Source organism: Rhinolophus sinicus, chromosome 14, assembly GCF_057876585.1.
Source record: "Rhinolophus sinicus isolate RSI-liver-muscle chromosome 14, RSI-T2T, whole genome shotgun sequence".
Taxonomy (NCBI): domain Eukaryota; kingdom Metazoa; phylum Chordata; class Mammalia; order Chiroptera; family Rhinolophidae; genus Rhinolophus; species Rhinolophus sinicus.
This window is the reverse complement of record NC_142514.1, coordinates 67469954-67495698: the sequence shown is the minus strand read 5'-3', so window position 1 is coordinate 67495698 and position 25745 is coordinate 67469954. Positions and strand designations below refer to the sequence as shown.

At 38.0% G+C, this 25745-nt stretch overlaps 1 protein-coding gene across 2 annotated transcripts; it reads left to right on the top strand.

Annotated features, from left to right (window-relative positions):
- The first annotated feature begins 821 nt into the window (after positions 1-821).
- On the top strand, positions 822-17571 carry LOC148755718 (guanylate-binding protein 6-like). 2 transcript variants are annotated; one of them, XM_088791309.1, is made up of 11 exons: positions 822-1026; positions 7176-7392; positions 8043-8170; positions 9914-10023; positions 10220-10416; positions 11798-12043; positions 12803-13083; positions 13775-13987; positions 14953-15055; positions 15391-15584; positions 16646-17571. In XM_088791309.1, the coding sequence occupies exons 2-11, from the start codon at positions 7203-7205 to the stop codon at positions 16871-16873; spliced, it is 1890 nt and encodes a 629-aa protein (XP_088647435.1). In that variant the 5' UTR covers positions 822-1026; positions 7176-7202; the 3' UTR covers positions 16874-17571. The 2 variants fall into 2 exon arrangements, with proteins under 2 accessions (XP_088647435.1, XP_088647434.1); XM_088791308.1 differs by lacking the exon at positions 822-1026 and adding an exon at positions 1221-1528.
- Positions 17572-25745: the final 8174 nt, after the last annotated feature.

Sequence of the window (25745 nt, the reverse complement as noted above, 5' to 3'; positions counted from 1 at the left end):
CCAAATTATTCAAGAACACAGCTCTTGGGCATGCCGAGGGCAAAAGATGTAGCAAAAGACTAATTTGATTATGCAACTTTTGGTCTATAGTTAATACAGTGAAATGCTTTAAAATTACATATATTTTTCCTGAGTTAATGCTCATACTAAAATTCAAATATGAAGGGAAAAGCTTAATAGAAGATAAAACCAGAAAACTGAGGGAAAATACTTGTGGCATTTGTCAGTTTTAAAAAATGTGTTTATGGTTATGATTTGTTTGACATTTTGAATATTCACTTTCGAAATTGTATTTTTACATCATTTCACTTAAAGGAAACAGTCAAAATATATACATGCCAGTCCTCCATTATCCCCCATAGATCCACCACAAAAAAACAAGTGGAAGTATATGCTACAAAATAATAACCATTATCTCTAGACTGTAAAATTAGGAGTTTTAACAGTCACTTATTGTTACTGAGAAAGGACTTGTGTTAATAACAAAAGTACTTAAAGTGAGAGAGAGGAATGAAATAGCCTACGCAAAAAATGAAAACAGCAAAAAAAGCCAACTGCCTCCCAAAAAAGCACCCCTGAGAGACAGGCTGCTGAGCTTTCAGCTGCTGTGTCTGGCTCACAGTCAGCCTGCGGCTCTGGGGTCACTGTGGGGCCTGATACCTAAGTGAACTGAGGAGGAGGAGGGACCAGCCTGGGATTCCGAAGCCGGGTGTGGGGGAGCCATGGATCCTCCACCCCGTTTCGCGGCCCGTCCCCCCCTCCGCCCCCGCACCCGCACCCTCACTGGGGCCTGTAGTCTCGGTTAAAAGAAGATTAAAAACCCTAAACATAAAGCCACGGAAATGCATGTCCTTTCGATTTCGGTTCTCCACAACCCAACCCATTATAGCTTGGCTATAACACCCGCATGATTTTCAGCTGCTAAAGAGACTAGTCGGTGTCCCGAGGAGCCAGACGCAGGAGGAGCAGAGCAGAGGCAGCAAGGACAGCTGAGAAAGTTGTGCCCTCCCTGCAGCACGGAGACAAGTAAGCTCACTCCTAAACTCGGCCTTCCTTGCACATGCTCCTTAAATAACAACAACAGCAGCAACAACAACAACACGTGCCCAAGCGCACATCCCACTCTGGGGGCTCAGGCTCAGCTCTGGCAGGCGGGAGGCGGCCGGCAGAGGGCGGCGACCCGATGGTGTTTGTCAAGCCGCGTGCTTGGCTCCAGGCAGCTCAGCGACTGGGTTTTGATCCGAAGGGGCTGGGAGTTGACAGCGGCACAAGGTGTCCCTGGGGCGCGGCTCCTCCTCAGGCACCCACCCAGGGCTGCACAAAGATCCCTGCGTGGGAGAAGGAGGAGCACATCCTACACTGTCTGCTTGAAGGGGCTGGAGTCCATTCTCGGAGGGACCAAGCCTGGCCCCCTGGCAGAGGCGCTGGGTGGGGTTGCTTCCCCATCTCCCTTCTCCCTGCCCCCGACTTCTCGCGGCCCCTGCTACACATTGGAGAAACAGAGAGAAAACATGGTCCTCAGCATACCGTATGATCTTTAAAATTTCTTTTTGTATTTGCCATACTAATATTCAAAGAATTCCAGCAAGTTGTATTTATATAAAATAATCCATTCTCACTCCCTTTAATCAACTGTTAAAAGTAACTACGAAGTCTAAGCCTGTTTTTTATCCTGCACTGTTTCTGAATGTGTGGTCTCTACCAAGAACTACAACAAAAGACGGATTACTTTTATTTTCAGGTTCAGATTTTTGCTCTTTTGCTCTTTCTCACTTCTAGACAAGAGCAACAGAAGTGGGCGTTGGAAAGGAAGCAAGGAGGAGTGAGAAACAACAGGGGAACTTGTTCTTGACCCACTGACCTGAGGAGATGTGGGGCAGAAATGCTCATTCATCAACTTTCTTTGGCATGCAGCTGAGTCTTAGGCTTAAACCTCTCAATTTCTATTTCACAGAAGTCTCTGAGGAAGGGAGCGGTCTCTGAGGAAGGGACAGAGGTCTCTGAGGAAGGGACAGAGGTCTCTGAGGAAGGGAGAGGTCTCTGAGGAAGGGACAGAGGTCTCTGAGGAAGGGAGCGGTCTCTGAGGAAGGGAGAGGTCTCTGAGGAAGGGACAGAGGTCTCTCAGGAAGGGACAGAGGTCTCTGAGGAAGGGACAGAGGTCTCTGAGGAAGGGAGAGGTCTCTGAGGAAGGGACAGAGGTCTCTGAGGAAGGGACAGAGGTCTCTGAAGAAGGGACAGAGGTCTCTGAGGAAGGGAAAAGTCTCTGAGGAAGGGACAGAGGTCTCTGAGGAAGGGAGAGGTCTCTGAGGAAGGGAGAGGTCTCTGAGGAAGGGAGAGGTCTCTGAGGAAGGGACAGAGGTCTCTGAGGAAGGGACAGAGGTCTCTGAGGAAGGGAAAAGTCTCTGAGGAAGGGACAGAGGTCTCTGAGGAAGGGAGAGGTCTCTGAGGAAGGGACAGAGGTCTCTGAGGAAGGGAGAGGTCTCTGAGGAAGGGAAAGGTCTCTCAGGAAGTGACAGAGGTCTCTCAGGAAGGGACAGAGGTCTCTCAGGAAGGGACAGAGGTCTCTCAGGAAGGGACCATGTAGCCTGATAGTCTGCAGCATTCTGTTGCTGGCTTTAGTTCTGGGAAAACTCAGCTTCTCCAGTTGGAGCCATGGCATCTGTGAGGTGACAGCGTCACAGCATGTCACATCACCGGGACAGTAGTAAGTGGAGTGGAAAAGACACATGCATGGAGACATGAGAGATTAGCCTTCTCCTTGCTCTTTGAGGTGAGGGCAGGTGTTGGAGGGAATTTCATCCATGGGCTCAATGTTCCACATTGTAATGTGCAATAGCGTGGACTTATCACCTCTTCTACACCTTGGTCACATTAGATTCACCCCTTAGACGATAATAATAATAATAGTAATATTGGATCAAGAGTAGACTTGGATCAGAGTGCTCTGGCTGCCTTTATTTACTAGATGGGAGAAAGAGAGAGAAAGAGAGAGAGAAAATCAAATGTGCTGCCTGAAAATTGTGGCCTCACTCCCATCTCCAGCTGCACCCTTAAAACTTGAAATACAAGCATTGCTGTCTCTGGGCTTTGGCTGGAAATGACTGCTCAGGCCCAGACTTGCTTTGGAAACATCTTGGGCACCTTATTTCATGGTATGTTCTGAAAATTGGGGAGGACCAGCATAGCACTTCCTGGAAAGTAAACTGTTCTTTCTTTTCCCTAATGAAGTCCTATGGTAGACATATTCAAGAGTTATGCCTACCCACCAGAGGGCAGAGCTTGGTTCTGGGTCTTTTCATTAGGATATTCTTCAAAATTTATTTTAAAATTATAATTGACATACAATATTATTTAGTTTTCATTGCACAATACAGTGATTAGACGTTTATATACCTTATGAAGTAATCGCCACAAGCCCATCTAGCGCTATACATAGTATTACAGTAGTATTGACTATATTGCCGAAGCTATACTTTACAGTCCTGTGATTGTTTTTATAACTGAAAGTTTGTACTTCTTCATCCCCTTCATCATTTTCACCCATTTCCCACCTCCTCCCACTGGCAACAAACAGTTTGTTCTCTGTATCTATGAGCTTATTTTATTTTGTTTGTTCATTTATTTTGGTCTTTAGTTTCCACATATTAAGTGATATTATACTATATTTATGTTTCCTTGATTTATTTCATTTAGCATAATGTCCTCCATGTCCATCCGTATGGCCACAATGGCAAGATTTCATTTTGTTTTATGGCTATGGACTATGGTAATATCCCATTGTATAATGTATCACATCTTCTTTATCCACTCATCCATTAATGGACACCTAAGTTATTTACATATCTTGGCTATTGTAAGTAATGCTTCAGTGAACATCGGGGTGCTTATGCCATTTTGAATTTGTGTTTTTGACTTCTTCAGATAAATACCCAGAAGTAGAATTGCTGGGTCATACGGGGTAGTTCTATTTTTAAATTTTTGAGGTATCTCCATACTGTTTTCCATAGTGGCTGCACCAGTTTACTATCACACCAATGGTGCACAAAGGTTCCTTTCTCTCCACATCACCAACATTTATTCTTTGTTGAGTGTTTGACAATATCCATTCTGACCGGTGTGATGTGATATCTCATTGTCATTCTTTTTGTTTTGTTTTTTTTCCAAATTATTTTTTGGGGAAGGTAAACAGGACTTTTATTGGGGAACAGTGTGTACTTCCAGTGTGTACTTTTTCCAAGCCAAGTTGTTGTCCTTTCAATCTTAGTTGTGGAGGGCACAGCTCAGCTCAAGGTGCTATGTTCAATCTTAGTTGCAGAGGGCAGAGCCCACCATCCATTTTTGGAGTCCAGGAGTCCAACCTGGCAACCTTGTGGTTGAGAGCCTGCGCTCCAACGAACTGAGCCATCTGGCACTGGCCCATGTGGGAATCGAACCGGCAGCCTTAGGCATTAGGAATATAGAGCTCCAACCACCTGAGTCACCGGGCCAGCCCTCATTGTAGTTTTGATATGCATTTCCCTGATGATTAGTGATGTTGAGCATTTTGTCATGTGTCTATTTGGCCACTTGGAAAAATATCTATTCAGGACCTCTGCTCATTTTTTCAATCAGATTTATTTTTTATTTTTTTATTTTGAGTTGTGTGAGTTCTTTATATATTTTGGATATTAACCCCTTATCAGATATATCATTTGCAAATATCTCCTTTCATTTAGTAGGTTGCCTTTTTGTTTTGTTGATGGCTTTATTTGTGTGTGTGTGTGGTGTAAAGCTTTTTAGTTTGCCATAATCCCATTTGTTTATTTTGGCTTTTGTTGTTTTTGCCCTAGGAGAAATATCCCAAGAAATATTGCTAAGATCAATGTCAAAGAGTTTAATGTCTATGTTTTCTTCTAGCAGTTTTATGGTTTCAGGACTTACATTTTGAGTTCACTTTTGTATATGGTGTAAGAAAGGGATCTAGTTTCATTTTTTTGCATGCATCTGTTCAGTTTTCCCAACATCATTTATTGAAAAGACTTTCTTTTCTCCATTCTATATTCTTGCTTCCTTTGTCATAGATTAATTGACCCTATACGAGGTCTGACAATTAAGTTCGCAAACTTATTGCAACAACGTTGTTAACCTTCTTTGATATCAGAGGGATTATTCATTATGAATTTGTACCAACTGGACAAGCAGTTAGCCAAGTTTACTATTTGAATGTGCTGAAATGGCTACGTGAAAAAGTTAGACAACCTAAACTTTTCGCCAATAACTCATGGCTCTTGCATCACGACAATGCACTAGCTCACATGGAACTGTCTGTGAGGGAGCTTTTATCCAGTAAACAAATAACTATATTGGAACACCCTCCTTACTCACCTGATCCCAGTGACTTCTTTCTTTACCCAAAGAGAAAGGAAATATTGAAAGGAAGATATTTTGATGGCATTCAGAACATCAAGGGTAATACGATGACAGCTCCGATGGCCATTCCACAAAAAGAGTTCCAAAATTGCTTTGAAGGGTGGTATAGGTGCTGGCATTGGTGCATAGCTTCCCAAGGGGTGTACTTCGAAGGTGACTATAGTGATATTCAGCAATGAGGTATGTGGCACTTTTTCTATGATGAGTTCGTGAGCATAATTGTCAGACCTGCAAGTGTGGGTTTATTTCTGCGCTCTCTATTCTGTTCCATTGATCTATGTATATGTTTGTGTGCTGATATCATACTATTTTGATTACTATAACCTTATAGTATAGTTTGAAATAAAATAGTATGATACCTCCAACTTTGTTCTTTGTAAGATTGCTTTGGCTGTTTGTGGTCTTTTGTGGTTCCATATAAATTTTAGAAATATTTGTTCTAGTTTGGTAAAAATTCCATTGGCATTTTGATAGGGATTGCATTGAATCTGAATATTGCTTCGGTCAAATGGACATTATAATGATATTAATTCTTCCAATCCATGAATACTGTATATCCTGCCATTTATTTGTATCAACTTCAATTTCTGTCATCAACGTCTTACAGTTTTCAGAGTACAGGTCTTTTACTTCTTTGGTTGAATTTGTTCCTAGGTATTTTATTCTTCATGATGCAGTTGTAAATGGAATTGTTTTCTTAATTTCTCTTTCTGATAGTTTAATATTGGTGTATAAAGATGCAACTGATTTCTGAATATTAATTTTGTATCCTGCTATTTTACTGAATTCATTTGCTAGTGTTAATAGTTTTTTGTGTGGAATCTTTAAGGTTTTCTATATATATAGTATGTCATATGCAAAAGGTGGAAACATGGATATTTTTGAACACTTATGTGGAAGGTACATAAATTGGGAGGTCTTCTTGTTATTCTTCATTGAATTTTATTAACATACAGGTTTTATTGGCTTAAATATACATCCATTTCTTGATATTGATGCACATTTCTAGTTTGAAAAACAAATCAATCTCCCTGTGACTCAGTTTTCCTTCACATGGGATGATTCTTCCACTTTGTGGCCAAAGGATTTTGATGATTTTTTAAAAAGGAGAAAAATAAAAAACTCATTCCCTTCTGGAACCTACAACTCCTTCTATCCCTTGAATATCATAAATGTTTTATAGATGTTGCATTTCATTGGTCTCTTATATGTCAAACCGAATTAACAATTTAAAAATCTCAGGTTTTGATGAATACTTGTCATATTTATCACTAGTTATATAGCTCTTCTCAACAACTAGGACCATGAGAGAAGAGATGAATGAAATCTGTGGCTTAACAGTTCATGGCTTGTGTTCCTGTGGTCATCCTTGTCCCAGGTCATCCCTCATCATCAGTGTCACTGCCCACTTAATAGCTGGTTAAGCCTTAGGACTTGGGACAGGACTCGGGTGAGGTGACGACTTTGCTTCTCAGTGATGATGACCCCTGCATTGGGTAGAGCCACACTACTGCGTTATATGACGTGAGTGTGCTGTGGCGGCAACAACATCCAATCTGAGTTCCTCATACAGCATTGGGAGCACTTTGGCCCTCGTAGACATTCACTGTAAGGACAGAACCAAAAATACATGAATTTTTCATTGCAGGGCTTAGCCTATGCATACTGTGCCAAAAACAAAGCAGGAAACTCACAGTTCCCTAACATCATGGGTGCTTTGGATAACTCTGAGCCAGAGAATAAATTTGCAATCTTATTTCTACTAGGAGGCTTTTCTAGGTTGGCAGGCTGCCATGGCATCTGGACACAACATGCTGGCCCCCATTTGTCTGGTGGAAAACAACAATGAGCAGCTGTCAGTGAACCAGAAAGCTCTACAGATTCTTAACAAGATTTCTCAGCCAGTGGTGGTTGTGGCCATTGTAGGACTATATCGTACAGGCAAATCCTACTTGATGAACCGTCTTGCAGGACAGAAAGATGGTGAGTGCTGTCTCAGGCAAGGGCCAATCTTTGACTCTAGCTATATCACAGCTTTGGGTTTTCTTTCCTGGTCACATGAAGGGAGAACCAAACTCCTCTCAATAAACCAACCTTCTAATTCTAATTCTCACCACTAAATTATTAACAATGTAACTTGTTTCCATATTTTTTGTTTTATTCCTGAAAGAAAAGTGTCTCCTACTAATGCTCAGATTTCTATTGTCTTTTACTTACATAAGCACTGGGCTCTTGTAATTGTGTCTCTCATAACATATTTTGCTTTATCTATGGAATATTCCCAGCAACATATAAAGATGTTTAACTATCTATCATCTTAAAAATTATTTGTGGGTTCACAAAGAATGTCATTCTTTCAAAATGCTGTTATTATGGTTATCAGTGAATTACATTATGTCTGGTTCATGGATGCCTCTTGCCTCCATCTTAAGCCCATGCTGGGTATCATTTTCATAGTTAATATCCCCTCATCCATCAAATAGGCAACACACAAAGTAGGGCATTCTTACAAAGTAGAGAAAACACCATCTTATGTGCTGGAGTTCTTATATTCCAACAATCTGACTTTGCAGCTCCTTGGCTGCTTAGATTATCTGCTATCACTCTATGTTGTGTCTCTCCTTTCTTTATAGGCTTCCCTCTGGGCTCCACAGTGCAGTCTGAAACCAAGGGCATCTGGATGTGGTGTGTGCCTCACCCTTCTAAGCCTAACCACACCCTAGTCCTTCTGGACACCGAGGGCCTGGGTGATGTGGAAAAGGTAAGGCTGAAAGTCACAGATAAATCCTTTTAAATCTGGATATTCTCTTCATGACACTTTTAAACTTAACTGCTTGGTTTATTTGTGAAATCTAGAAATCCAAGTATATATATGAGGCAAATTTTGATTTGTTTGAATCTCACTTCTAGGTAAGGTGTCATGGTATATTGAGTAAACTTTTATTTCTTCACACTGGGTAAATGAGTTGACCCAGTTAAATAAATAATTACTGAGCACCTGATCCCCAGGTCTCACGATTAGTACTGTAAATATAAATGACCAAAGTAAAGGCCCTGCCATCAAAGAGATGGTGAAGTTCATCAAGTATTCAAAAATCATTCTGAGAGGCTTTGACACACTTCCGAATATACTGATTCTATAAAAGTATGTGTTTGTTCTACAAAATCATTTTAAGATGGATTTTTGATACTTTAGATTTCTACTAATGTGTGAAGTGAATTATTTCTCCTTTCTTGCCTTATTTGAGGCTTATTTGCAAATAGTGCCTAAATTTCTATATCTGTTTCTACCAAAAAATGACTCAGAAATTCTGTTCATTTTTAGATGCATATATCAAACAATGATACAGTCTTGCTGTCTAAATAATTTATTTGTCATAAGTGCTAATTCTTCTTATCTTAATTGATTATTATTTTTAAAATAGGGTTTGGAAGTTACATTAACGAATCAGCATTTCTCCCCCAAACTTTTTTATTGAGTTTTGTGAATATAAATCCCAGTTTTTTACATTTACTCTAAGTAAGAGCTTTAGACACTGTTTATAAGAGAAATAATTTCTGGATCATGCCATTATTTAGACAGTGCTGTAATTTATACTAACAAATTAGCTTGGCCTTTAAGGTCTTTCATCTGGTTGTACTAGGCTCAATATCCAGCCTTAACTTGTAGACCTACCGTCTGCTCACATGAAATCAAATCACTCTACTTTTATTGCAAAGACCCCTGTGTCCTGCCATTTCTACTTTTGCTCCTGTGGGTCTTTCTACCTGCAGATTACTTCACCGATTCTACCAATTCTTTAATAATCAGCTCAAGACTTTGAGGAAGACTTCATATCATGTACTCTTTCAACCAACTCTCAGAGCTAGGTACTTCCTTAATGGACTTCTAAGTTTAATTGAATATTATAGCTATATGCTCCACAGATTAGAAACATTTTGAAGATGTAAGTTCCTTATAGATGTCATCTTTGCTACATTCATTGTTATAAATGTTTGTCATTACTTTAAAAGAGTCACCTTTAAAGTGATATTTGTCATTTTAAACTGTTTTTTATTTTAAGAACAGTGGAAACATTTAGTAGCTTCCCGTAAACATTTGTTGAATACATCCCCATTGTGTCAATCACAGTACATTTTATATAGCACATGACCAAACAAATGTTTGTAGAATAAATATGTGTATTAACACCCTTCATTGAACCCTATTGCACACCAGGTACTGTACTATGTTTTTCTAAATATGTTATTTTATTTCATCCAACTGAATTAAAAGAAAGCTCCAGTAAAGATTATAATTTCTTTATATATGAAAAAATCAGTCATAAGAAATATCTTCGTAATTGTCAAAGCTGATATCTGTATTTAGGTCTGTCTTCAAACTTATTTCTTTGCCTGGTAAATATTTGAGCTGAAATAATAAATGGAAGACTGATACACTTACTGTCTGAATGAATTTCTGCAAGGTAAACTCCTAAACGTCTTACTCGAATGTGCTTTCTAGGGCGACCCCAAGAATGACTCGTGGATCTTCGCACTGGCCGTGCTTCTGAGCAGCAGCTTTGTCTACAACAGCATGAGCACCATCAACCACCAGGCACTGGAGCAGCTGCAGTATCCTTCCAGGAACTGAACCCCTGGGTCGTTGAGTCTATAGGGTTGGAGATCGACGCAGGTTCTCCTTCTGTCACTTAGTTGCCTTTGCTGAAGCAGAAGAACCTGGGGCAAAAGGGAGTGTTTATAATAACTTTTTGTTAGAGAAATGTGGGATTTGTGGGGAGGAAGTTCCTTTTCCTTAGCCAAATTGTAGTTATGTGACAGAGCTGACAGAACTCATCAGGGCAAAGTCCTCCCCTTCCCCGGAAGAAATAGAAGATTCCTCAGAGTTTGTGAGTTTCTTTCCAGACTTTATCTGGTCTGTCCGGGATTTTACCCTGGAGCTGAAGTTAAATGGTCGCCCTATCACAGAAGATGAGTACCTGGAGAATGCCTTGAAGCTGATTCCAGGTATCAGAGCACGGCCTGGGCAGTGGATGGTCCAATTGGGGGTGGGAGGTACCAAACACTGTCCATCATCTCTGGGGTTGCATTGTATTTGAGATTAGATTGAAGTCTGTAGAAATAGTGACTGGAAGGTGGGCTGAAAAGCTCTAGGGACTGCAGTTCAGGTAAGAAAAGCAGAGCCTAATGTAGAGTATAACTATTCAAAACCGTTTGTTCGTCACACAATTTAGCATCCACTTATAACTTAGAATAGAATACAGTGGATGCCAAAACCTTCTAAAGACCAGACACTTGTGTCCCTAGTTTGGCTTCTGCTTTGCTGTGTTGAGGAAAACAACTGACCAAATACTTGTTAAGCATAGAATTGCAATGAAAAGCCTATCTAACAAAAACAAAAAATCTAGCATACAGATAGATATTATTCTTTAAAAATTGGGATATAACTTTCTATTGATTGCATAGATACATTGCCTACAGCCTTGACTAACTTTTAAATGAACCTGAAGAAGTATGTGTCTTTTCAATCTATGCTTTTGCAGTATTTCTAATAATTATGAGCTATTCATTTATTTCCTATATCATAGCTTTCTAATAATTTCCCCATGTTTCCCCATGCTACAATTTCAAAACAATAAATTATTTTAATGCTTTACATTTATGTGGATGTGGTTCTGATGCAAATTTGAGCTAAATACCAATTCCAATTTATTTGTTCTTGTCTTCATGTTTCTATTTATGCTTTCTCTAAACACCTGATGAGAAAGTGGTGAGGCAGAAGAGAAACAAACACGGTCAAATCGAATATAGTTCTTTACTTGAAAGAACATAGAGATTAGTGGTGACATCTTAAAATTACATTGTAGTTTTATTTACTCTTTAGAGGTTTTTGCTAAAAACAAAAGCTCTTGCTTGCATATGATTTTTACAATCAAAACAGTTTTCCTTAAATAATCAGGGTGTCATTCCTAATATTGTTTCATTATCCCTTGTTTGTGGATGTTCCTTTTGTCCCACAACTCAATGGGATCATGTAGACCAAAATTTTACATTTGAACTTTTCTGTTAGTCAGTCATTTAGTAAACAATATAGACGATATAGACAATAGTCTACCATGTTTAGGCCTGAGGATAACAGCAATAGGTTTCTTATTACCACATTAGATCTCTCCTCAAATTTCTACCCAGAGTTGTATCATTGGTAAGTTTAATGTTTTACGAAGCAATGGGTCTTTATACTACAGGAGTTATAAAAAGAACTTCTATTTATAAATAGCAAAGATACAATAGATGGCAAAGATACAAAAATCCCTGTCACAAAAGTCTTTATGTTCCTTGCCCTCAGACTGTTCCTACTATAATCATCTTTTTTTTTTTTTTTCTTTAGGCAGAAATCCCAAAGTTCAAATGTCCAATCTTCCCAGAGAGTGCATCCGACATTTCTTCCCAAAACGGAAGTGTTTTGTCTTTGATAGGCCTACAAATGACAAAGAACTCCTAGCCAATATTGAGAATGTGACAGAAACACAGCTGGATCCTAATTTCCAAGAACAAACAAAGAATTTCTGTTCTTATGTCTTCAGCCAGGCGAGAACCAAGACCCTGAGAGAGGGAATCACGGTCACTGGGAAACGTGAGTCTCCTTTTCACATTTCTGTGAGGCCTAATACATGTTGAATATATTATATGATGTGTTTTCCAAGATTTCTGTTGATTCTATATAGAATTATGGGTCTACAGGTATTCATAGTGCATGAAGGGAAGTGTATTTTTACACTTTGGGGGGTTTATAAATCCTTATCCAAATTTCAAACTTTATCAGCAACATCTGAAGCTTCCGTGTATCTGAAAAAATCCTCTGATAAGAAGTCGCTAACTGGGTATAAAAATAGAATATAATATTTTCTCAAGGGAAGTCCTTTATAATGAGTGTGATTTGCAAGGAGAATACAAAAGATATTTTGAGAATTTAAAGCAGTCCAATAATGAATATTAGCCCATAAATCCCTGAAGATTCACTGGCAGCCTCTGCATTAGGAATAAATTTATCTATTTTACTGTGTCTCATGTAAATAGTTTTGCTTCTAATATTTTTAATGTGATATTATGTCTTCTAGATACCCTTTAATATATCAGATGAAGGTAGATATTTAATTTTTAGCCTTGTGGCCTAAAGAACCATAAAATAGAAATGTCAGTAGAAAAATGAAGGTGATGATAGTAGAAGGAAGGTGTGTGTGTGTGTGTGTGTGTGTGTGTGTGTGTGTGTGAACATGCGTGAGAGAGAGAGAGAAAGAGAAAGAGAGAAATATTCAGAAATGTAGCCTTAGAATCTTGGATCCTCTTGAGTGATAACTTTAAATTCATCCTCTAAATTTCCTGGCTTATTCAGGGCTGGGGACTCTGGTGGTGACCTATGTGGATGCCATCAATAGTGGAGCAGTACCTTGTTTGGAGAACGCAGTGACAACTCTGGCCCAGCTTGAGAACTCAGCGGCCGTGCAGAAGGCAGCCGCCCACTACAGTGAGCAGATGGCCCAGCGAGTGAGGCTCCCCACAGACACGCTCCAGGAGCTGCTGGACCTGCACACAGCCTGTGAGAAGGAAGCCACTGAAATCTTCATGGAGCACTCCTTCAAGGATGAAAACCAGGAGTTCCAGAAGAAGCTTGTGGTACTTTGTCTTAGTACTTCTTTACTCTGCTAACCTTCACCTTGAAGAATTAAAGCTTAGCAGTACTTTTATTGACCCCATGTCTCCTCTCTCACTCATGGATCAAGTAGTCTGGATCTCATGGGGATGAAGTTTCAAAGGACTACGTCCCCTACCCACCCTTGCCACATACAAATTCAGGTTCTTTATCCGGAAATCTCTGTATTCTCTGATACATAATCAGTATAGAGAGCCTCCAATCAATGCTTCTATTGATTTCAATTCTACCCAGAACACCCAAAAGTCAGTCCTGAGCTGGTTGATTTTTGTGAGCATTCTCCCATTTCCAGGAACCAAGTATCTTATCAGACCCTAATTCCAGGCCCTTTTCAACTCTGTTGCCCCTTGTGATATCATTGAAGTTAGAATCACTGAATGCTACAGCTGCAACTCACCATAGAAATTTGGTAATGCAACTCTACTTTTTCAGATAAAGAACCTGAAACCCAGGGTAATTAAGAAACTTCCATAAGAGAGTTTTCATGTTTCAGAGTAAATCAAGTCTGGTGATTCCTACTTTATTCCATATCTTCCTCCAACAGAATGTTTTTCTCATAAGGACCACAGTTAGACTTCTTTCTATCAGATTCTTTGGAATTTTATCTTCTCTGTTCCTTTCTTCTAGTGACATCCCTCTACATTTCCCTTGCAGGAAATCCTAAAGAATAAGAAAGAGAATATCTTGCTGCAGAATGAAGAGGCATCTGCTAAATACTGCCAGGCTAAACTTGATCAACTTTCAACGGCCCTAATGGAAAGTATTTCAGCAGGAATATTCTCTGTTTCTGGCGGTCACAAACTTTACCTGGAAACAAAGGAAAGGATTGAACGGGACTATTGGCAAGTGCCCGGGAAAGGAGTGAAGGTGAGGAAGAAGGGGAGCATGGGGATCTTACATATTAAAATCAAGGAGGGGGGCGGGGGTTCTCCTGAAAATCTGAGAGGAAAGCACCAGTTGTATGTCATAAGAGAGCAAGGGGATATCATGACAGATTTAGCTTTTAAGGTCCACTATTTGTTCTTTCTTCCTAAGTAGAGTAGAAATATTCAAACATGAGTATGCATTTCTGAAACCCACAAGAGACAGTAGAGAAGTCATTAATTTCTTCATTCAACAACATGACATTCAATGTGCCAAGTGTTGTCAATTTACAAATTAAAGTCAGAATCTGTGCACTCAAGGCTCATCAAGTGAAAAACGAAGTCCAATACATAGACAATACATGCAGAGCTGTAACATTTATCAACTGGAGAAACGGACTATATAAGTGACGATAACATGTTATAATAATGAAAACAATAATGATGATAACAATGCAACCAATATATATCGAACTGTTATTGTTATAGGCATAATGTTATTTCCCTAGATGATTGAATTTAATCTTTCAAATAGCATTAAGAAGCATCTACACTATTGTCAACATTTTCTACGTCTTAACCGAGAGGCAGAGATGGGTTAAAACAGCTTGCCTAAAGTCATAGCCAGCAAGTGGCAGAGGAGAACAGTAGCACTAGAGAGAACATTTTACATTGGGAAGGCAAATATTAAAAAACACCCGAGACTGTGGGTTTGTAGAATGGAACAGGGTTCTCACTGGCTGGAACTTGGAGTGGGTAGAAGGAAGTGGCACTGGGAGAGAGACAGGAGAGAGGCAGGAAGCAAGGGATATGGACAATCCATGGTGACTCTACAGAGCTTGCACACACTTTGTTTGGAGCCACTGTAGAGTTTTAAGCATGAAGGAAAAACTGCGTGGACATTCTAGTTTTTGCACAGCGTTCTCTGCACTGGAGATGGAAGTTCTTTGTTCTTTCTTGTTTCCTCAGGCGAATGAGGTATTTCAGAGGTTCCTGAAGTCACAGGCAGCCATAGAGAAATCCATCCTGCAGTCAGACAAAGCTCTCACTGATGGGGAGAAGGCCATAGCAGGTAAGGGGCTGGTCTGGGCTCACAATGGGCAGGCAGGTTCCTGCAATGCCCTTCGGCAGGTGTGAGAGCAAAACCTTCCTGCAACAAGGAACTTCCTCTTCTGTGGAACAGAGTCTGCTAAATCTGAAAACCACACGGGGAGTTGTAGTTGTACCACAGCCAGGCCAGGCCTTTCCCATCACATTCTGCACTGTGCTCACGCTGGTGTGGACACAGGGGGAACTCAGGGATTTCCCACCGGCCCTTCCAATTTGGTTTGGTCTCCTTCTCCTTCGGGAGGGTAAAGGTCCATCCTCACTTAATTTTCCTCCCTCTCTAAAACCTCCCTGGGGCAGAGGAGCGGGCCAGGAAGCGGGCAGCTGAGAAGGAACAGGAGCTGCTGCGGCAGCAACTGCAGGAGCAGCAGCTGCAGATGGAGGCACAAGAGAGGAGTCTCCAGGAAAACATCATCCAACTGAAGGAGAAGCTGGAGAGGGAAAGAGAAAACGCAATAAGAGAGCAGAATATGATGCTGGAGCATAAACTGAAGGTAAATCCAGCTGCAGCCTCAGCTGTGCTCCATGGTCATTGTCCTGGTACCTCGGTGGGAGGGATGAAGGTTTCAGCAAGGCCATGGAGGGAAGTACCGTTGCCATTTACTGCTGTGATTTATTGAAGCCTGAATCCTTTGACCTCTTCTTCTCTTCTCCTTCTCCTTCTCTTCCTCCTCCTCCTGCACCTCCTCCTGCACCTCCTCCTCCTCCACCTCCGACTCCTCCTGCTGCTTCTTCTCCTCCTCCTCATACTCCTCCTCGTTTTAAAAGAAGCCTTTGAATTCTACTCTGTTTGTAAACTCTGGAGTGATCCAGAGAAGCACAGTATCTCTAAGTGCTTGGAGAAAATAAGTAGGGTTTGAACTGTTATTTTTGAGGATCTTTAAAAGTTCTCATGAGGCCTGATTAAACGAGTATTCCAAACACATGTATTCATTATAACCAGCTTCATTGCTTTACCAAGATCACTGCCAATTATCAGGACCCTAGGGCCACCCAGAGATCCTGAGGTAGATCTATGCTGACCTAAAACTATCCAAAATGTCCAGACTTAAAAACACAAAGAAATGACAGCTTCTAACTTGGATGCATTGTCCCCAGGTGTGGGTAGTCTACCTACGTTATCATATGGCAAAGGGAATTCTCCGATTGTCCATCTGGACATGTTTGTAATAGAGTTCTAGAACAATGTATAAGTTCCCATTATTTGTACAATTTGGTTGACCATATTATCCCAAGTGGACTGAGAAGTAGTGCCAGCAGACCAAGGTCACCTCTCAACTAGTATTCAACTGGAACATACTACATTTGCCCTCATGTCAGGTATAGCATTCTAGAAAACCCTAATGGTGTGTGAACATTAGGAAGGCTATAAACAATACTTTCTTTCAATGTTCAGGCCCAAGACAGGAGATATTCTTTGTTGCAAAATTGTGTAAGTGAGAACAAATTTAGGAGTAAAACAAAGACAGTTTGACCAAATTCTTAAATACAAAATGTAATTCTAGGAAAAATGGTATTTAAAAAATTTTACTTCCCTCCTCACTTTTTTTTTTAGGTCCAAGAAGAGCTGCTTAAAGATGGATTTAAAAAGAAATCTGAAGAGATGAATGCAGAGATAAATCATTTGAAAAATATTATTGATGGTACTAGAAATGATGATACTCCCTGGTTAGCAAAAACCTTAGACAAACTTGGCAATGAGCTCACTGCAATATTGTGTGCTCCTGCTAAACTTGTTGGTAATGTTGTGAGAGGTTTGGGCTCATTATTCAAAAAGAAATAGCTCTCCTTTTAAAGAAATTATAGCATGTGGATATATGCTTTGGCCTGTTTTGGGTGTGTATCTTTTTTTATTTCATTCAGCCAAGTTTTAAATATAAAAAATGCCTACTAGAGGATATCAATGCCTGGTCCACATTAGATAGAATAAATATACATACAAAATGATATAGCACATTCACTTTTAGGAAATGTACATGTTTAAAATAATATATATACAAAAAATGCATTGAGACATTGCTCTAAATGACAAAAGATTGGAAACTACTTAAATATTCATTTATATAAACTGGTAATATAAATTTAGCATGTACATGTACTGGAATACTATGTAGCCAGTAAATAAATTGAGAGTGCAACTTCATTTTTAGAAACATAGAAAATCTTGAAAATACATTGCAAAGTGAAAAAATGAGGTACACAAGCTGTGTATAATGTGTTCTCTGTAAAAAATGTAATTATAGTGTGCAATCATACTTATGTACACATAAAATATCTCTGGAAAACCCCATTAGAAGCTAGAAACATTGGTACCTTTGCGGGAGAAGGGGGTGTGATCAGGGGTGAATGAGTCACATGCTTTTCATTATATACTCATTGTTTTGAATCCTGTAAAGAAAGGTTGTATTACCACTTTATAAAGAAAATGTAAACTGTAATACTGGCAATGATAATAAAAAGAATGCAAAATTGGCTCTTAAATGATGAAATTGCTCATTGCTTCTAGAAATAGCATCAGCCTGCACAATGAGGGGTATGCGACTGAGATTAGAATACTAGAAAGCATAAACTTTGCATCCTAATCTCGTTTTTGCTTTGGCCTCAGTTCTTAATCCCTTAATGTGCTTCAAAACCAAGATACAAACTTTGATATCGCCCTTTGAAATTTCAGCTAACATAGCCTCATTTTCTTACCTTTGAACTACACTTTTAAGGTGTTACAATCAAATTACCAAATGTAAGAATATGCACTGGTGAAAGGGATTCGATCATTCCTAAAAGTTCAGTAGGAATTCCTAAAAGTGCTGTAGGCAAGAGCCGAGGGGACATGTGCCATTGCAGAACTGGATGTCCCCGGTAGTGTTATGGACGATAAACCCTGACACATTGAGGCCAGGTGTTGGCACTTGAATATCAGAAGCCAAATACATACAATGATAGTAATGAGCATCATGGTTTGTCCTAGTCAGCTCACTGCTACAACAAATTACCACATACTGGATAGCTTATAAAAAACATTTATTTCTCCCAGTGCTGGTGGCTGTTAGTCCATGATAAGTGCGCCAGCATTGGTGGGTTGTTGGTAAGAGCCCTCTTTCTGCTTTACAGAGGGCTGCTTTCTTGCTGTGTCCTCACAAAGTGGAAAGGGTGGAGGGAGCTCTCATGACTCTCTGTTATAAAGGCACTAATTGGATTCATGAGGGCCCCACCCTCATTCCCTAGTTATCTCTAAAAGCCCCAATTCTAAGTACCATCCCATTGGGACATTGTGGGTTAGGGTTTCATCAGAGTAATATTGGAAAACACAAACATTCAGATTATAACATGGTTGGAGTGACAGCCACCTGGGCCTGATAAAAAAGAATTTTGATGATGGTGAATACAACAGGGAATCTGTAGCGTCAAAAGAGATGGGAGAAAACAATCAAATGAAATCAATGACATTATTAGGAGGCTGCGAAGAAGCCCCCATAAAATGTCACAATCTCTAGCTATCATCTGAGCCAAGTTGAGACCCTGAACCTGTCTCCTGGAGGGGAGGACAGGATCTCAAGACAAAAGACATTTCAACTCTGAGACAAGAAATAATGATAATGATTTCCCCAGTCCTCCTCGGAGAGAACCTCTGCCCGTTGACCTGTTATCTGGGGAAATGGAAATGCCAAAACAATTTGAAGACTTTGGGAATCAGAATTGAAGTTGGCAGTGATATCAGACACAGGAAAACATCACAGTGTCCTTGCTACAGTTAGGGGTACACGGGATCCAGGTAATAAATCCAGTCCACACCCAGGTACAAATAATTGGAATCTAGTATTTGTTTTCAAATAAAAGTAAAGTTCATCTGAGGACAGGAACCATTACCTATTTTTCTGTACATCTCCTTGGAATGTGTTTAGGCACAGAACATACAAATAAGCATCTGCTGGGAAAACAAAAGGTTGAAACATGCATGATGTCAGTTTCTGGTAGACATCACATTTTGGGCCTTGCTTATTCCATTCACTCAGCACATTTCTATCTTTAATTGATGTGCTTAGAAAATTTATATTTAATGCAATTATTGATATAGTAAGGCTTAAGTCTATCAATTTTATTTACTGTTTTCTGTTCATATCTTTTTTCTCCATTTTCTTTTTCCTATGTCACTGAATTACTTTTGAACTTTTATTTTTTTCTATTTCTATTTTTAAAATTTCACACTTTTCATTATTCTCTGGCCCCTCCTGGTATTCCAAGATTCTTTCATTTATCATTTTATTCTTTTCTGATAACTTTCTTTAGCCTTTCTTTTAGTGTAGGTCTGTTAGCAATGAATTCTCTTAGTTCTCATTTATATTAGAATGTCTTGATTTCCCCTCTATTCCCAAATGGATCCTTTCATTGCCAGAGAATTCTGGGTTGAAAGTTCTTTTTTTTTCAGCACATGAATAATATCGTGTCACATCTTTCTGAGCTTCATTGTTTGTGATGAGAATTTTTTTGCTCTTTCTCAAAGCAATATTTCGCTAACTTACATCTCCTTCCTTCTGTTTTTATTTTTTTTTGCTAAATTGTGAAATATGATACATAAAATAGCATAAAATATAAAATGCACAACATACACTATAATTGATAATTATAAATTAACCCCTAACTCACCGACCAGGTACAGAATAGTGTCCAGGTACAGAATAGAACTTGTCAGTAACCCAACGGTGCTTATTGCAGCCCTGAGAAAACTTTTAGAACCAATGATTATAACAATTTTGACAATTCTTTTTTAGGATTTTATCAATTGCAAGTGCATCCAACAATAATGTAATTAATTTGGCATGCTTTCAAACTTTATCTAAATGGAATTATGTTTTATGTATTTTTTGTGTCTTGCTTCTTTTGTTTTTAGATATTGATAAGATTCATCCTTTTTGTTTGCAGTAGTAAGCTTCTATGTTCTATTGTATGAAGATATAACACTTTTCTACTATGGAGGCATGTCTGGGTTTTCAGTTTTTATCTATTGTGAAAAGTGTTCTCAAAAATTTTTTGAACATATACTGGGGGTGCCAAAAAAAGTATACACATCTTAATAGATGTTATCAATGCTCAAGCAGTAGTTCGTCATGATCAGAAGAGTCTCGACGCTGATGGTAACCACTTTGAGCACCTCTTGTAATTGCAGAAGTCGAACGTGACTTATATTCATTTTTTGTTATCGGTATATATTGACTGCTATAATTAATACAGTTTTTTCCTTTCTTAAAATGTGTATTCATTTTTTTTGGCACCCTCTGCATAGACTAGTGAGCATGTACATCAGACCTCCTTGTGGAATGTACTGAGTGGAATTCCTGAGTCATAGGGTATGTGCATACTCAGTCTTTCTACATAAGGTTAAACTGCATTTCAAAATTGCTGTAACAGCTTACACATTAATCAGCAGATTGATTGTCCTTGACACCAGAACTTTTAATTTTAAAATCTGCTAGCTGTATTTCATTGGGACATTAATTTGTATTTTCTTCACTGAAAATGTGACTTAGCACCTTTTTATGTTTGTTTGCTCTTTTGTTTTCCTGTGAACATCCCTATAAATATATTTTTTCTATTGAATTGTCTCTTTTGTTCATCTCAGTTTGTCAGAATTTTCTTATGTGTATTTTGGATATGAGTTTTTTGTTGGTTAGAGGATTCGAAAATGTTATGTATTCTGTGACTGCCTTTTCACACTTTTAATGGTGCTTTTGGCAAAAGACATATTTAGTTTTGAAGTTATCAAACTTAACACATTTTACTTTATGGAGATGGTGGTGGTGTTTGTGACTCTGTGTGTGTGTGTGTGTGTGTGTGTGTGTGTGTTCTGTAAGAATTCATTTTCTCATCGAAGTCATGGCATTATTCATATATACTAGGTAGTCTTTTGTCCCATCCTTACGATAAAATTATTTTGGAAAAATTGCTACCCACCTCCAAAAATATACTTTGCATCTGTATTTCACATCACATGAAAAATCTATTCTCAGTCAATTATAGGTCTAAAAGATAAAGGTAAAATGATAAATATTATAGAAAATAACATTGCTAAATAATACAATGACCTTGGGTGAGAGAAAAGTTCTTACAGAACCAACACATCAATACCACCATCACCACCACCACATAACTTTACAAATAATGACAGTTTTATTTCATTCTTTCCAATTTTTATACTTTTTCTCTCATTTTACTTTCAAACTGCAGTGGACAGACCATCCTAGAATATGAAGGATAGCAGTAATAAAAGATGGCATTTTTGTCTTCTTCCTTGTTACAAAACAATGACTTAACCTCTAAGTAAGTTTTCATGTAGTTTTTGTTCATATCCTTTATTAGATTCAGGAAGCTTCCTTTATTCCCAGTTTGATGGAATTTTATAGAATAATAATTGGATGTTAAGATTTGTCACACTTCTATTTTGTATCCTTTAAGATGATCATAGAATTTACTTCTCTTTACTCAGATCATTTATGTGAATCATTATTTAAAAGTTTATCTAAAATAGCCTTCTGAGAAGAAACCAAACTAGGTCATGGTGTTTTATCCTTTCTTTATACTACTGAAATTTGTTTGTTAATACTTGGTTTAGAATTTTTGCCTCTATATTCATAAATTGTATAAGTATTTTAATTTTTGTATACCATTTGGTTATATTTTGATGTTAATCATCCCAAATTCTTAAGTAATGTGTAGTATAATATATCCTTTTGTTTTGTTTTTTGGTGCTCTGAAAGTATTTGTATAAAATAAAAATAATTTTAATGTCAATATTTGTAGAAATCACAATAGAAATTTCTAGGTCTTATGGTTTCTTTATAGAAAGACTTCTCACTGATTTCATTTTGATAATAGTCATTAGAAGTTTCCAGATGTTTAGTTCTCCCTTCTGTCAATTATGGTAATTTACATTTCTCAGACTTTATTTTATTGAACTTTTAAATTATTTACATAAAATTATTTATACCTTCTTACGTTTTTTTCTCTTTGCTACATTTGCAATAAAAAGTCTCCTTTTCAGTTTTTGATATAGATTTATTTATGCACTCTATTTATATTTACGGACACTTTTACCATTTCAGCAAGCAACCCACCAGGCAAGTTTTATCGCTTACGTTTTGTGTAATTCTGAAGCCTAATACTTTTTCCTATTTCTATGCCTTGCAACATCCAAGGTGCTTTTAGTTTTGCTTTGTTTTTACCATTTTGTCACAGTAGGTTACTCTGTCTGATTCTAGGATTCTCCAAGCTTATGAATATTGTCTTTTAAGGGCCATTGCTCCTCTGACGGTCAAAAATATAATTTTCCTCCCATTTTTCTAAATTCTTCTGGCTGGGCTATAATAAAATTAACATAAGACAGATTAATAGGAGAAAATGTACAAAATTGTTGATGTATGTGTGAGGGTGCCATAAGAATATGAGACCTCATTGAGAATGCTTTGGGCTCTTGAAACTATTCAAGGAGAAAAGGGGCAGGGATCTGGAATTTAGGCAATTTATAGGTAGATGAGGAAGACCAAACATGTGGTAAACAAATTCTTGCTGGGCCACCCAGAAAAAAATGGGACACAGTGGCTATAATTCCCAATTTGCTAGATTTCTCCCAGTCTGCCACATTTAGTTTATTTTATGATGCTAAGGTGATGTTCCCTTCCCTTAAGAGGGTTTTCTACCTGAATCTGTTTAGGCAGGTAAGAAGGAGAGTCCAAGATCCTTTCAGAGTCTTTTGTTTCTTAATAACAGCTTAAAATCAATGTCCCAAAAAGCACATACATATTGGGATGGAAAAAACTTTGGTCCCCTTTGTTCCTTTGTATCTACATTTTTCGCAATAGAAGAATTGCACTCAACAGAGTTTTGAACTGAAACTGTTTCAAGTTTGTGCTTCTTCGCAACAGCTGCTATATCTGCAGCTTTGTATACATGATGTTAAAACAAGATTCCTGCCTGAAATTTCTATCAGGCCCCAGAGTACCGTGCACTTGGTGCCAGATAAACGCACTTTCTAAAACAAGATGCTAGGTCATCTTTTCTGGAGTTAAGTTAATAGAACATGAAATAGCTTCATTTCAGTAAAATCAAATCTTACTAACCTACATAAGCTTAGAAAATAATTTTAATATTTCTTCCTTTACCAATATCGTGCTTTTGAGAGTTAGACTTAAAAAATATATATTTAAGATATTTTTTTTATTTCCACTATTTCCCATCATGGAAGCTGGAAATATTTCAAATGCATTGTTTTAAATAATAACAATAAATTTAAAATAATAAAATAATAATAAAATTAATCAATTAAAATATGAGAAACAATAATAACATATTGACTTAAGGCTAAAAGAACTAAATAGCCTTATAGTCTTCATTTCTAGAGTCATATTTTTACAGTATACCTTCATAAAACAAAATAAAAAACAATAATGAGAGAGACAGAGAGGGAAAGAGAGAGAGAAGAAGGGGGGGTAAGGCTTTTTTGATCCAGTTGGTGAAGGTAAACTCTTTCCTAGGATTTGGATAAGTGTCCAACCCTCATCCTACATAAATCTCTGTGTTTCAGTAAGTATATGGTCACTATACTCAACTCAGCTTACATTTGACTCTAGAAATCACCAAGTTAGATTAAAGAACTTTTTAAAGTGCTATCTCTGACACAGGTGCATATACTTATAGAGCTATGACAAATTTTCAGCTCTAAACATTATATGATTGGATTGTAAAAGATGATCTCATGGCAACCCGGGCAGACATTATAGCTTTCCAGCTGCTCTTGCCTCTAGGTGTGGCCATGTGCATATGGCATACTATGAGCAGAAGTATATGTATGTTACCTGTGGGTCTGGGCCAGAGAGCTTTGAGCACGTTCTCCATCAGTCACTCTTTCCCATCTTACTGTCTGGATATCAGATATGGCAACACTCAATCTTTGACCTTGCAGATGTGTACAACATCTAAGTGTGTACAGAACAACAGAATGGAAGGAACCTCAATCCCTGAATGACTCTGTGGAATCTAGAGTGGTGGGACAGCAATATGTCTTCAAAGCTACAGCACCAGTGTCCTGAATGATCTGTATCACCAGTGTTCTTAATTTATTCTCTTCTCCTCCTGCCACCAGAGAAATGGGTTCAAACATGGCTCTGAGCATGCCTAGTAACCCTCAAAGTCTCTACCTGAATCTGGAACATAGCTCATGAACTATGTCCCAATTGATCTAATTTTATTTTCACTGGCTGCATTGGACCTGGCTCATTCTTAGGATCTAGTCCCTACTTCATATTTGTCATTCCCTTCGTTTGCTTTAAAATATCTTTGTCCAATCATTTTTACTTGAAAAGTAAGTCATTCTTAGTGATCCAACAGAAATGGGACCTCCTCTTTGAAGCCATCTATAATCCTTCCTAACATAATTTACTGCTGCTTTTGTAGAGACTAAGAACTTTATTTGTAACATTATGTTAACAAACATCGCTTCTTGATTTATTTGATAATATTTGCCACCAACAAGGTATAGATTGTCCAAAGGTGAGAACCTTGCTTTGTTCATCTTTAAATATGCAAAGGTAATATGCTTCAAAATTGTATTACATGTACCAGTAAAATGTACCACCAAGTGTCGCAGGAAAACAATAGCATTGGCCAATTTAAAAAATTCCAAGGATAGACAATTTATAAAAATTGAACAATTAATATCACACAATCAGAATATATTTTAACTCTGAAAACAGGACGTTGAGGCTATAAACTCATTTTAAAAGATAAACATTCTAATATAAATATGACTGGTAGATTTACATTGCATACTAAAGGAAATGAAGCATTTCAATTTTTCAATTTTCAATGTATTTTCTGATATTGTATTCAACATAACAGCTTTCTTGGAACAAGTTTGTCATTTTAGTAATCTATTTTTGATAACACTATGAAAACGAACCTCTGTAATCTAGCTATTGGTATTTAGTTTTTAATATATTGACAAAGAGCCTGAATCACACAAACACACTGGTGAAAGTGGAATTAACACTTTTAACTTTTTGAGACCAACTAGAATATTCTAGGCAGAGGTAACTAGGCAATGCAACCACTCCAAATTATTCAAGAACACAGCTCTTGGGCATGCCGAGGGCAAAAGATGTAGCAAAAGACTAATTTGATTATGCAACTTTTGGTCTATAGTTAATACAGTGAAATGCTTTAAAATTACATATTTTTTCCTGAGTTAATGCCATACTAAAATTCAAATATGAAGGGAAAAGCTTAATAGAAGATAAAACCAGAAAACTGAGGGAAAATATTTGTGGCATTTGTCAGTTTTAAAAAATGTGTTTATGGTTATGATTTGTTTGACATTTTGAATATTCACTTTCGAATTTGTATTTTTACATCATTTCTTTTAAAGGAAACAGTCAAAATATATACATGCCAGTCCTCCATTATCCCCCATAGATCCACCACCAAAAAATAAGTGGAAGTATATGCTACAAAATAATAACGATTATCTCTGGACTATAAAAATAGGAGTTTTAACACTCACTTATTGTTAATGATTAGGGACTTGTGTTAATAACAAAGTACTTAAAGTGAGAGAGAGGAATGAAATAGCCTACGCAAAAAATGAAAACAGCAAAAAAAGCCAGCTGCCT

Coding starts and splice junctions, on each gene's coding strand:
- LOC148755718 (XM_088791309.1), top strand. CDS start 7,203: ATGGCATCTGGACACAACATGCTGGCCCCCATTTGTCTGGTGGAAAAC. Junction 8,171..9,913: donor GCCTGGGTGATGTGGAAAAG/GTAAGGCTGAAA, acceptor TGTGCTTTCTAG/GGCGACCCCAAGAATGACTC. Junction 13,084..13,774: donor AGTTCCAGAAGAAGCTTGTG/GTACTTTGTCTT, acceptor TTTCCCTTGCAG/GAAATCCTAAAGAATAAGAA.